The sequence below is a fragment of the Streptopelia decaocto genome (genome assembly GCF_964273445.1).
Source record: "Streptopelia decaocto genome assembly, chromosome: Z".
In the NCBI taxonomy this organism is placed as follows: Eukaryota; Metazoa; Chordata; class Aves; order Columbiformes; family Columbidae; genus Streptopelia; species Streptopelia decaocto.
Window position 1 is genome coordinate 10,535,666 of NC_138657.1, and position 13,739 is coordinate 10,549,404.

A 13,739-nucleotide genomic window follows, 5' to 3' on the forward strand; every position below is an offset into this window, starting at 1 on the left:
GATGCCTTTAGCGAAAGGGAGAGCATATAATCTAGATCATGTTCGTCCTGCAAAAACGCTTGTTTTCTACTTCTTACTTGTGCTTCTTTTTTTTTGCTTTTCTGCCTTTCATGTTGGGGTAATGGGGTAGGAGGTACAGTTGTAAGCCTGAAATGAACAGTGATGCTCCAAAACACAACCATTTATTGAAGTGGGCATTTTCTCTTCTGATATGACACACCTTCTTACTTAATACTGATTGTGCTATGGCCCTTTGAACTAAAAGTGTATATTTAAATGAAGTGTCAATACTTCTCAGTGATGCAATTCCTCTATTCAGAACCCCACAGAATATTCCAGACTGTTCAGCAGCTGAACTTGGCATGCTTTACAGATTTAATCCTTAAAAACTGCTGGGGCCTGGCTGCAATAGGTCTTTCTGAGGGTACAGATTCAAATCACTCTTGGCTACAGGCAGGCAGCTTCCACAGACTGCAAGGAAACTACCATCCCTCACCTGCTGCAGAGGATCAATAGTCCTGTGCAGCTTTTATTGCATGAATACAACTCAAAGCCCAGCTCCAAACGCCTCCCACACCAGCCTGCTTTCAGTGCTAATACCCATAAATGGTTTCCTCCAAAATGTACATGTATATCCAGTAATGCTTCTGCCAAGAGATGTCTCTGTGCATGCAGGAGGTCTGGCGTGAACAGGGAAAACAAGCCCTGACATCAAGAAAAGTAGCAGTCTAATCTCCTGTGTGCATAGCTGCTTTGATAAATGCTTAATATATTTAGGACAGCAAGATGATTGCCATCTACATGACAAGTCCACTGCTGGTTTCAAGGTTGCAAAGAGGCTGGCATGAGCCTTCTGTATCTGGAAGGAATTTCCACTAAAGAAAATAGATGTGGAATCCTGAAAGGATGATAAATTTCTTAAGTACAGAGAAAATCTAAAGATGTTGTAATTCTTGATGAGTCTTCATTTCAGTGTTCTCCTGAAAGAACTAATAACTTGATAAATGCTTCTTGTAGGAATAGCTTCATAAAACATACTCTTGTGTTAGAATTATTGGTACTATGGTTTCATTTTTTTTTTTCCCAATTTGATTGTCATGCTTTGTACACAGATGATAAAAGTGAATATATGACTACTTTGCCAAGGCTGAATTTGTCTCTTTTTATGATACTGGCCTGCTTTTAAACAGAACTCCCTTACAATACTGTAAAGATTAGTAATATCAGCCTCATTAGCAGACCTTTTAAAATAAAACTCAAAAACATTAGTTTATAATTCAACAGCATTTGGACAGAGATAATTAAGGGTGGGGGTGGGTGGGCAAATCTATGCTGCAAGATCAGAAGGCCGTGGCAGTGCAGGAGGGAGTTAATCAACTCACTAGCTTGCTTTTTTTCTGATGATTAAAACTATAATGATCTAGTTTTATTCTTCTAAATAAGGTAGGCTATTGCAATTAAAAAAAAAAAAAAAAGTACTATGCTTTTTGTAATTATGTATCTCAGCACTTATTATTTTCAGTTCAGCTACTAGAGCAAGAATAGATATCAATTATGGGACCTAAAGAATCACCAGTGGATTCTGAACTCTTAAGTCCCACAAGAAGAGGAAAAGACTGTCTATGCCCTATGTATTTTTAATTGTTTACTTGACCACACTGAGCAGTGCATTCATTTTCCTGGGGGCAGGCTTCAGCAGTCACTTTAGCCAAAATCATCAATCTTTGGATGTAAATTACAGATACAGATATGGATCAGCCATTATTTGAGTGTTCTTGGAGGAGCTCAAGCTTTGTAACTTTCTTTTGATATGATTATTTGCCTTGTGTCTACATACATTCTTGGTGCAGTTCCACTGGGTTAGTAAGAATTACATCAGGGATAAATTTGTCCTTTCTGTATGCATAGCTGATGTTTTGTATATCTCTAAAAACAGGTATTATTTTTTCTTGTTTTCACTTCTTCAGAATGTGCAAGTTGACACATTTTTCTTCCTTGTAGTGCACGAAGTAATTTAGGAGTTTAAGCTAAACCTGGTCTAAACTGGCTATTCACGAGGTGTGGCACAGTTTTTTCTCCTCTAAGTCTTGTGATATTTTGATGCTTATCTAACTGCTTCTAATCCATAAGTCTTACGATCACACAACAATCTCAGGTCCCACTTAATTTAAACTCACAAAATTGCAGAGAGAGAGGGGGAAAAGAAGAGGTCCTACTTCTTTTGATTGCAGAAAAATACTTCAAAAATATTCCACCATCCATCACAGCATGCATTCAAACAGCAATACCATTCAATAACCATGGTGGAAGGACAGTTGTGACATGCTGACTAAGAAAGCAGTGGTGCTTGTGGACAACCTATTTCCCTTCCAAATTCATCAAAAACCTGTACATGTAAAACGCGACCCAGCAGGCTGGTGAGTTCAGCCGTGGATATGCGATGGTACCTACAGAATATGATTTACCACATCTCTGGCAGAAGCAACAACCCCAGTCACTTCATTCACAGGAATTTTATTTTGCATCTCTACTCACTATTCTTTGCATTCTGCACATTTTGTACATATGGATTTGACAGCTTTTTAGTGTATCCTCATGGAAGTGTTTTCTGCTGTATTTATAGTGTTGGACTAGGATTCGACCAGAGATGTCTTGCTGCACTGTCTTGTTAATCCAAGCCACATCTTTACCCTGAGTCTTCAGAGAGAAATTGGGTATTCTTCATAAATACTTCGACAGTTCCACTTATGAAGTAACTCCTACCTTTCTGAGAATCAAAATTTGCCTTCCTACACAAGCACTACCCTCCTCTGAGATATAGTCTTCCTCCATATATTTCTGCAATAACACCAAATCTTTTCAGTTCATGGCTTCAGACATCCAAATGTCACTAATTAGGCTGCAGGTACTACAAGCTAAAGCATCATGTTTCTCACCTTCCATCCTCACTGATGTGCCCTACCTTGCCCTTGCTGGTTCTTGGACATAAAAAACAGACCAAGTTTCCCTTTCCCAAAAGGGAAAGACAAAAGAGGTTGTTTGGGAAGCGGAAATTGCAGAAATTCCCTGCTCTCCACCACTGCAAAAATTTCTCTCCTCTCAAGTGAAGGTCTTCTCATTTTTTCCACAAGAAAAAAAAAGACTGAACAGTTCCTACATATATTGTTGAAAGCTTTACTAATAAAGTGGTAAATAACAATCTGAAAATTCACAGAAGAATGTCCACTTATAAGGGCTGAAGTTCAACAAAAATAATTTGGTATATATTCCACAATGCTTAGATGGAGATTGCCCAACAAAAATCAGTGTCTAACCTCACTGAATCTTCACTGGGATGCCACTTCGCTTTTAAGACATAAAAATAGCTTTGTAAAGTCCCTGCTTACACATTTGGTGGCCACAGCTTAATTAAAGAGAGTAAAAGAGGGAAAGAAAAAGTTTGAAAGAGATACTAGTCCAAATGTATAACGTGGCTTAAATTGGCTTAAGCTAACCTAGATCATCAGGATTTTTGATTTCATGGAGAACCTCACTCAAGCTTTAATGACCTATGAGATTACCATGCAGGGAAACTATCAGCTGTATCTGATAAAAATGCAAAGATATATGACTTAAGGTAAAACTCAAGGGAATATTTCTTGCTGGTTGGATAGCAGCCTTTAATCATAACCTATCATTTAAGGTCTTAGTCCTGCAAAGACCTCCTGAACACACAACAAGTTCTAACGGGACCGGGACCAAAGCTTCACATATTATATTTTAAAATCAAGCAACACTTTGTAGGTCACAAGGCAGACCTTAAATTTCCCGCTTACTTTCAATTGTACCTTTGTTTGTCAAGCATCCACCAAGTCTGCAAACTAACAAAAGCTCTAAGCTTCTTGGTATAATTACTTTCTGCCTTTTTTTTACATAAGAATTATACAAGGCCTTGTTTCTATCAGTTTAGGACAGAAACATCTTTACGTAGGATAGATAAACATTCTCTCATTGTTCAGTATTGCTCAGATTTTATGTATCATGCACCACTTCCAGTACATCGCTCTTTGTTAAGAGACAACCTAACAAAACCACTGTACATGAGCAATCACCCTACTCTGGTCTTTAATCAGACTTCCACATTTCATCTGCAAGGATCTGCTATGCAGAAATACGCATCTGTCATAAATTCACTTACCAACATGGCCCGCTTTTCTGCAGCTTGAAGATTTATTAATGCTAGCAATTCTTTCCCAAAGGAACAGGCTCTATGGAAATTGGAGACTTTACTGACGTGAGTATTGGGTTTTAGTTGTATGTCAGTCATTTTACCCTGGCTAAAATGCAGCTACTTCTGAGTACTGTAACAGCGTATTATAACAATACTACATCAGCCTGAGGAGGTTTTGAGGGTTGATTTGTGCAGTGAGAGTAAATCCAGATGCAATCCCACTTGCTCCCCACAGTGAGACACTAGACATGGACCAACTCTGCTCTAGAAACAATGAAAATGTGAAAATGTGGCACTGTGTCCATTCTTGTAAGGTTTAACCCTAACCAGTAACACTGCTGATCATGTTTGGTTTCTGAGGACCTGACAAAAGCAGTTTGAAAGGTGTTGTGTTTTTTAATGAATCTGTTGAAAGTAAATCACTCTCCCAGATAACACATACCTACATGGACAAATTCTGTCTAGGTTTGTATTCTATCATCCCAACTTGCACATTTGAGACTAAGCAAGTTGCAAGGACAAGTTGGTAGAAACCAGCTCTAGTGTATACAGCAGTGATATCATATAAACTGAGGAATGCAGAATGAGCAGGATTATCACACAATTCAGATTGACAACTGGCATCCTGTATCTCTCATATTTAGCTGAGCAGAGTCAGTTCTAAACCAGAGTTTAGTAAGGGAATTTGCACAAGGGATGTTACTTGACAGGACTACTGCAAAGTAACACCTCAAAGATGCAGCCATGCAGAAATGGGTCCCAAAGAAGAATTTGTTTTGCTGTAATTAAGAGAAATATCATGTTTTCTAATTTCTAATTGTTAGTGGAGTTTTACTTAGCAAAACTGGTATTTAATTTTGCCCATTGTTTTATGTGACAAGATCTGCAGGCTCTTGCCAATTAATAGTTTTACTGATTTGAGGGTGTCCACACTGAAGTATCACCCAGGCTATTAAAGTCATTGCTTTTAGCATTTACAGTATCTGCCACAAGACTGCAGATAGGCATTGCTTTTCCCCCTCCACTGTCTGGCATCGCTGTGTCTGACCAGACACTCCTAGGCTGAACCAGCAGGGGAGCAGATGGAGAACCTGCTCCTGCCCACACCTCCTCCTGGGATGGCACCACTCACAGCTGGAAGAGCAAAGCCAGCACTGTCTGCACTCAGGTCCAGAGGGAGCTGGCAAGTCTGCTCAGAAAACAGACTTCCTCCCCCTCCAGAAGACCTACAGCCAACACTGAGTTATTCTGCATGTAGGATAATCATTCAGCAGAAGTATGCTGTTTTAACATCCTCTTTATCCAATAACATTGATCTGTTTGAGCCAATTCCCAGTGCTCTGGCAGCAGTAGGAGATGAAAAAAACGAAGGACATGGGATATGATAACTTCCACTGAGAACGGGGAAAATTTTTTTTTTCTCTTGGATTAATCTTTGAGCATTATCAGTTCCATGGTTAAGGTTGTGGTTGTCCTTCTCATCTCTGCAGGCTGCTCTGATTTACAGGTCAGGAAAACCATTTAGTTAAGATTTATAGAAGCACAAACCTCTCTCCAGGTACTCCCCTTGTGCCCTCCTTTGCCTCTCCATGTCAAACATCTCTCTTCTGACAGAGTGAAGGCAACAGCTGACCCCCACCTCTAGGCTCCACTGGCTGAGACCACTTATTTCAGTTTCACATAAGAGTACACAGCCGGGTTTCACGTCCTCCCCAGCCCCTGCACATAGTAAGGCAGCTGCATGACCTCTCCCATGACACAACTGTACCCAAAACAGATCTATAAACCTGTCCTAAAAGAGTGCTTTCCCTACAGCAGTGGCGCATTCTCACAGGGGGTGCTCCTGGCCTCCACTCAGTTGAGGTCTTACAAACCCTCTTGCAAGTAAGGAGAGTTTCTCTGTCTATTGACTTAAGAGCTGGAGGGAGACTTGGGTCTGTTCAGCCTGAAGAAGAGGAGGCTGAGCAGGGATCTCATCAATGTTTATAAATATCTGAAGGGTGGATGTCAAGAGGATGGGACCAGACTCCTTTCAGTGGTGCCCAATGTTAGGATGAGGGGCAAAGGCACAGTTTGAAGCACAGGAGATTCCATCTGAATATGAGGAGAAACTTCTTTACTTTGAGGTGACAGAGCCCTGGAACAGGCTGCTCAGAGAGGCTGTGGAGTCTCCTTCTCTGGAGACATTCAAACCCGCCTGGACACATTCCTGTGTGATCTGTTCTGGTGAACCTGCCTTAGCAGGTGGGTTGGACTGGATGATCTCCAGAGGTCCCTTCCAACCCCAACCACTCTGTGATTCTGGCACCCTCATGCAATGCAGCACGCCCTCCTTGGCCGCCTTCTCACCAAGACGTGCCTGCAGGGGCCACCCCTACAATGCTGCCGCCCCTCGACTCCTACCCTGCGTCCTACCTGGCACAGACTGCGCTGCCGCCTCAGGGGTGGCGGTGGGGACGGCGTGGGGCTGCTGCTGGCTGGAGCTGACCTCCGGCTCGGCGCTCACCGCGGGCGAGCTGGCTGCCTCGCCACCCGGGGCCAGCGGCGGGGCGGGCGGGACGCTCTCCTCGGCGGCCGGCAGCTCCTCTTGCCCGGGCAGCTGCAGTGCTGACAGGGGGATGCTGATGGGTTTCCCGGCGGTGGTGGTGGCGTTGGAGCTGGTGGCCGGCACCTGTAGGGCGGCCACGGGGCCACCGCCTGCCCCCCGTGCTGGGGAGGCCAGGGGGCCGCGGGGCAGCCTCTGCGTGGCCAGCCGGGGCAGGCCGGGGGGCGAGGAGGAGAGGCGCTGGGGGTCAGGGTCGGGGCCAGCAGCCGGCTGAGGCAGCGCCCGGGCGGTGCCCAGGCAGGAGGGCCCGGCCTGGGCCTGCGGCTTGGGCTTGGACATCTGCGTCAAGGCAAGGGCCGGCCCGTCGGCACCGGCGGTCAGCTCGGCGTTGGCCACTATGTAGTAGTCCTCGGGGAGCTCCTGCTTGATCTTCTTGAGGAGCACCTCGCCGCCGCCCTCGTCAGCAGGCTGTGCCTGGGCGGCGGTGGGCAGGCTGGCGGCCGGCCGCTTGCGGGGGCCGGCAGGGGCCCGGTGGGGATGCGGCTCGAAGTCGCTGTCCTCGTCGGTGACAGAAGACTCGCAGACCATGTCGAACAGGGTGGCCTCATCCTCGTACTCCTCCACGGGCTCGCCCAGCTCCGAGGGCTCGCTGCAGTAGGAGAAGTCGCAGGAGTCGCGGGTGCGGGTGCAGTCCAGCTTGGCCTTCCCCGGCTGGCCTGGGTAGCGCTGCAGGGGGCTGGCCTGCGCCTCCGAGGGCACCCCCAGCATGCTGGGGCTGTCGGAGTTGAAGCTGCGGCTGTCCTGGAAGCAGACACGCTCCTGGGAGCCAGCCCGGCACGTGGCGGCCAGGGGCCAGTGGTAGGCATGGCCGGCACTGCAGCCCCACATGGCGGTCAGGTTGCCATGGGCCCCCTCGGAGAGCAGGTGCTTGAGGTTGGGGATGAGGCTGCAGATGGTCCCGTGGCTGTGGGCCCAGCTCACCAGCTTGGAGAGGTTTTCCGAGGAGGTGTGAAGGCAGTCCTCCATGGTGCAGGATCAACAGAGCCTCGCTGTGAGGAACTCGGCTGAAGACACAGTTCAGATCACAGGGTTCTGGCACTCATGGTCGCGTGTTGCCAGGCTCATGTTTGCTGCTCACCTGCAAACACAGAGCAAAACCCCGCTCTTCAGCACTCCCAAAGCAAGACCACGTTTCCACAGGCAAGTGAAACATTTGTAAGCTCAGGTAAACGCATTTCACTCTCACCTCATGCATTCCAAACCACATTTCTCAAAACAGCACCTGCTTTTAAGCAGCCTCGTTCCTCATTCTGCCTGCAAAACATCTGCCTTTAAACCCAAGGGAAGAAATATCCCCGCAATACACAACTAAAATTAGATAAAACAGATTTTTAAACAAGCCAGTATCGGTGGCAACATGATTTGAAGCTTAAATCTTCAACAATGCAAATGCAGCCCATAAGACAGTGTTGGTGTCTTCATACTTAGAAAATGAAATACAATCTTAAAACATACAATTCATCTTAAACACTAGGGTGGCAATCAAGCACCAACTCAGACGCTCTGCACCTGATGAAACTTTATGACATTTCGTATCATTCATGCATGTTTCTCAAATGTATCAAATTATCTCCTTTTTTCAGCTGAATTTGAGAGATGTGGTCAGAAACTTGAGTTTTCCATATAAGGAGAAAACAAGTTCATCCTTTGCTGTGCTATACTGACGGTCATCAGTTGTCCAAAGGCTTAAGAGAAGCTTAAGGGAAGTTAAAGTTGCAATTTTCCTTAAGGTCTGAGAGTTAACCTTTTGCTTTCTTATATTGTCTGTTTTCCCAGATCTAAATCATTATTCTGTTCAAGAAAAGCACTTTCCATTTTCACCAGAACTATTTAGAAATTTGCAGCACAAGGCATGGACCGCAGGGGCAAAGGCTATGAATCCTACCATATTTCAGGTCAAACAAATATACAAAACCTATCGCATGTTCATCTTTTCCTGCCAGAAACTGCTTCCTGCCCACATGGCACAGCTACTTTCCAGGTAAGGTCTCGTCCCGCACAAGAGTGCAAGGCCTCACCTTCTCAGTCCTTCAGCACTAGGACTTCCTAGGAGATCTTGCAGTTGTTTCTCTGCTCCGCATTTCTTTTATCATTATAAAAAAGACAATGAAACATGATGCAGGTAATGCTTCATTTTTTTTTATATGAATAGAGGGGGAAAGAAGGAATAAACAAAGTAAATGTAAAGATTAACCATTCTTTCAGTAAACACAGAAGAGCAAGGAATCATAACTCAGCTAAAATTACTGAACTTTTTTACAGGTAAGTTCTTTTCCCTGAGTGGTTTACCAAGTTATCTGGTATCAAAATTCCACCATCTAAGAAGTAAGCTTCTGGTAATTCAATAATTATTATTTTATTTTGCTTATAATGTTCTGTACTCTGCACACTTCCAGATTTAAGCTGCGGTCAATGCCCATTTTCCTGTTATCCAGGCATTTTATTACTTAACTGCTGCAGTAATAATTTGTTTGTTTGTTTGTTTTCTTAAATCACAACCAAATCATATATAGTTAGTCAATGGTCCATACAATCCTAGAGGAATAATCACACTGATAAAGACGGCATGAACCAGTTTTGACACAGATCCCCCTACCGGGATAGGGGACCCCTCAGTAGCGTGTTTCTGAGGTGGGAAATTATTACCTCCTGCTGTGAAGATCCTCAATGACCATGGCTGAAATAGATCAAAGTCAACTGTGAAGCTCAAACTGACCGCAACAAGCACAGGTAACTTGGACTCCAGGGGTCTGTAAGAAAGTCAGCACTTCATAGATGGGCCCCAACACATAGCCCTGACCCAGGGCCATTATTAATACAAAAACGGACAGTCGCTCTTTCTTTACACTATTGTCTTACTTTTAAAAATTAAGGTTATTTGAGTTGCTGGAGAAGATCAGTAATAATAGAGCTCAAACAATGCAAAATTTCATGGTTGCTGGGCACAGACTGGACTGAGAATGTTTTGAGGTTACTGCTCAGCTAAATTAATTGAGATTAAATTTACATTTATATTCCTTTAACAACACTCATGTTTTCCTATCTCACCAGCTGTTACTTACTAGAGGTCACTTTTTCAAACAATGGATCACATCTTAATACAATTTCAATTTGGTAAATACATATTTTAAATTATTATTCACTTATGTAGAACTTCTTTTCATTAAAGTAATCAAGGGCTACCAGAGAAACGGCAGCACTATCCAATGATAGCAAAGTCTGAGCATCCCTCTTTGTTTACACCTGATGACAGAGAAATCACCTCCAGTGACTTTCTCAGATAGCTAAAAGTAACTGGGAACTCCTGCTCATTTCTTCAGATCTGTTTGGAGGCTCCCCCAAACCTTCTCCCTCCTGTGCTTCGTGAACATGACCTGCAAGACTTGGAGCTCCTATTATTCTCATCTCACTTTTATTTTCATAAGGCAGAAAAGCCCTTTGTTTTCTTTTCCCCCAACCGACATGCAGCATTCCTGTCAATTTTACATGTCATTTTGCTCCCCATCCTCTTGTACACAAGTAATTTTAGATACAGAATGAGCTGCATCATGGCTTGAAAAGAGAGCTACACGGTGGCTAACTGTCCCTGGAGAATGCTTTCCCTAAAAGACCCACAAATTACTACCTGCCTACTCACTTGCTCTTCAAGGTCACCTGCCAGCTAGCTGCAGATAACCATGTTCGCCCTGTGCCAAGGGAGGTAAACGAAGATGCCGTGTTTCAATGGTTTTGCAGCCTGCCCATGCACCTTCATTCACCAAGAAAAGGGTGGCCTGTGCAACCCCAAACTGGAAACAGAATGGGCAAGTACTGCCTACGATTCCCTCCGCGAAGCTTGCCATGAGTCTTTCCAACACACCCGGGTGCCGTGCCTCAATATTGGGCTCAAGAATGGAACCAGCATGAGAATTTCTAGATATTTTGCGAAATTGTAGGTATTTTTTCAGCATCTTTGAAATCAAGCATGACATGGAAGGAAGTCCTGGACAACAGATGAACAGGAGGAAGCACACCATTAGGAAACAGAGCAAAAATAGTGTAAAATTCAAGCTTGGTTTTCAGATAGCTAAAGCCAGAGTACATGCACAAAGAACAACTGCTGCAATAAATTTCAGCTTCTTTTATTGCCTACAAGAAACCCCAACAATGTTACAGATCTCACAGCACAAAGCTCCTAGCATGACCAATGCCTCTGTGCAGCATAATAAATGCAGTAGGATCCCCCTTTGCAGGACTTTTAGGCACTGGAGAGGCTCCCCTTCTCAAAGATATAGCTTTTAAACATCTAGAAGTTGTTTATTATATTTGGTTATTTGTTTTAAACCTTTTAAAAGATACACTGCAAATCTTGACATGGGTCAAAACTCCCAGGGCATCCACATTTATGTTGACTGGCGTATTCAAAGATAAAGACTTACAAAGCAGCTTGTCGAAGAAGGAACACTAAAAGATGGAAGGAGTAAAACCACACTAACACAAGACAATCTGGAAGGTGAACAGGGCAAAGGAGGGAGAGCTATAGCCATGGCTATAGTCAGAAGCTACATTAGGGCAAACCCATGGGAAAGCATCGAACTTCCCAGTTGCTGCACGACCAGGACAGAAAGTCCAGTTTGGCTGAAGAACCGCTTTCCACACAGGGAAATGAGATCACAGTTAGATTGTATGAGCAGGGCTTCAAATCCAAGATATTGGTTATTCAGAAGGAGTGTGTCTTCAGTTCACCTACTGCAGCAGAAGGTGACAATGGCACTTTGGCAGGGAGGGACTCACCCTGAGGAAACACAGCAAATCCATCATTATCTACCTGGTTTCCTGAAGAGGGACAGCATGATGCTGGCTGAAAGTCTGCTCTTGCTTGCTAAATCACATTTTAAAGATTATAGAAGTCTTTCATTCAGACTGGCAAGATTCAATAAGATGACTCATGCTTAATAACCTGCTAACACATATACTCTGAAATCATACAGTAGCTGGCAAAAACATGGTACAGCTTCGGTAGGAATAACACTGGTATTTTAGCTGCCTTATGGGTGGCAAAGCCTTACCCTTCCACAGCACTATTCTGCATTTCAGAGCCCAGCAATATCTAATTCAGAGTGAAGCATGTCTAGGTGCTAGAAATTCACTGCAGCTATCTGAATCCTAAATTAAGAATCCGATTTTATGGCTTGTTTAGCTTTTATGACCTCATTTGCAACATGTTGCTGTAGTGATTAATGTGTATGGAAATGCTGTATGAGAAAGTGTTATTGTTGCAAAACCATTCCTTAGGATCCATTAATGCAGTAACTGGAACATTATTTGTGTTGTGAAAGGGAATATTTTCTATATCCAGAACAAGGGGTTTGCCATAGGGGATCTACTTGGTGACCAAAGGGAAATAAAAAGTAGGAACTTGTAAAGAGTATCTATCTGTAAAGACATCTATAATGTAAAGTGTATATACGGTAAAGAGTATCTCTTCCATGTTCTAGGATGTGACTTGGCTTAGCAAGTTTCATGCAGGCAAAATTCTTTCTGATTTTACACACAGTAGTAGCAGAAGAGAAAAAGCACTGACGCCAGGCAAGTCCCAGGAGCAACAGCAGCTGGTAGCTGTAGCTACCATGAACCCTTTATGCCATGCAAAGAATGAACCAACAGTGGGGAGGGAAGACCTGACGATCTCAACTACCTCTCCAGCTTTCCTTCCTTGTGGATGAGGGTGTCGCAGTGGAGTTTCAGTTAGGACCTCATGGGAGGTTCCTCAGGACAAACAGGGAGATCTGTGATGTGGCTCCCCCAGAAAGGAGACAGCAGAGGTGAAGATGCAGTGAAGGAGGTGAATGCAAAAAACCAGGATGGAATAGCAGTATGCAGTGGGAAACACATGTTCCCCAGCAGCATCTGTACACTGGAACATCTGTTTGGTGGACCTACAGCTCAGGGAAGGTGACCTGTGCATTTTGTTGTAAAGAAGGCAAGAAACCTTATTGGGATTCTCATGGACTCACAGGCAGTTAGTAATGGATGTCCTTCCCGGGGTAACGCTGGGCAACACAACACAGACTAACTTGCATCACAGAAATGTATGTTTGAAATTCTGTTACTACTACTGATTATTAGCACTGCAGGAACTAACACGCTAATTTTTATTCAAGGGAACAGTACAGACATGGCTACACTAACCAGCTCTTGGGACTTGATCCCAAGGTTGATAATACTGGTCTTCTAACAGCCCAAGATTCTTAAGTAAGACTACGATACAAAACTTACTTTTGTTAATAATAAAAAGTAGTCTTTCTAGTCTCACAGCTGTAAAAAACTCTAAAACCTGAATCTTAAAACATTAAGAGACAAGTGTAAAAACCCCTGCATTTAGTCATTTTACATAGTGTGGATTTCAAATCTTACAGCAGCTGAAACCTGACTTTGAAGTGTTTTTAAGCAATGTTGTATCAGCTTCTACATTCAGAGGTAACCAGCCCATGTGTGTTGGGCTCTGCTTTCTCACAATAGCAGAAGCAGCTCAGAATGTTTTAAAACCCTCTTTATTTGCAGCCTCTGTGCTATGGCCAAACTTACTGGTCTGTTAGTCCACCACCACCACCTGACGGGGAAGCACTTCTTCATTTTGAAGGATTTTCATTTTCATATTTACAAGTAAGGAAACACAATTGTGAGCTCACAGATTGAGAGCACCATGAATTAAAGTTTGGCGACCATCTGCCTCGTTCAAGATTTTGGCCAGTAGACAATATTCTGCCTTCTTTTATCATTAGCATTTATTGAGCCGAATGCTTAACACGGCTAAAGGACTGAAATCAACACCAGAAATCCACGTGTTCATTCGTCAGAGAGGACCGAGCAGTACTGAGGTCCCTGCAAGGTCCTGCTGTGGCCCATAGACTCCACTAGCTGTCAGTCCAGGATCACAGCAAG

The 13,739-nt window shown here is 43.8% G+C and overlaps 1 protein-coding gene across 1 annotated transcript in view; it reads right to left on the reverse strand.

Moving 5' to 3' along the window:
* Window positions 1-13,739, reverse strand: part of KIAA1958 — a 61,165-nt gene that overhangs the window by 18,016 nt on the left and 29,410 nt on the right. The window contains exon 2 of the mRNA XM_082075746.1: window positions 6,626-7,893. Within this exon, the coding sequence (XP_081931872.1) occupies window positions 6,626-7,781 (1,156 nt within the window). The 5' untranslated portion in view covers window positions 7,782-7,893. The remainder of the gene's footprint in view (window positions 1-6,625; window positions 7,894-13,739) is intronic.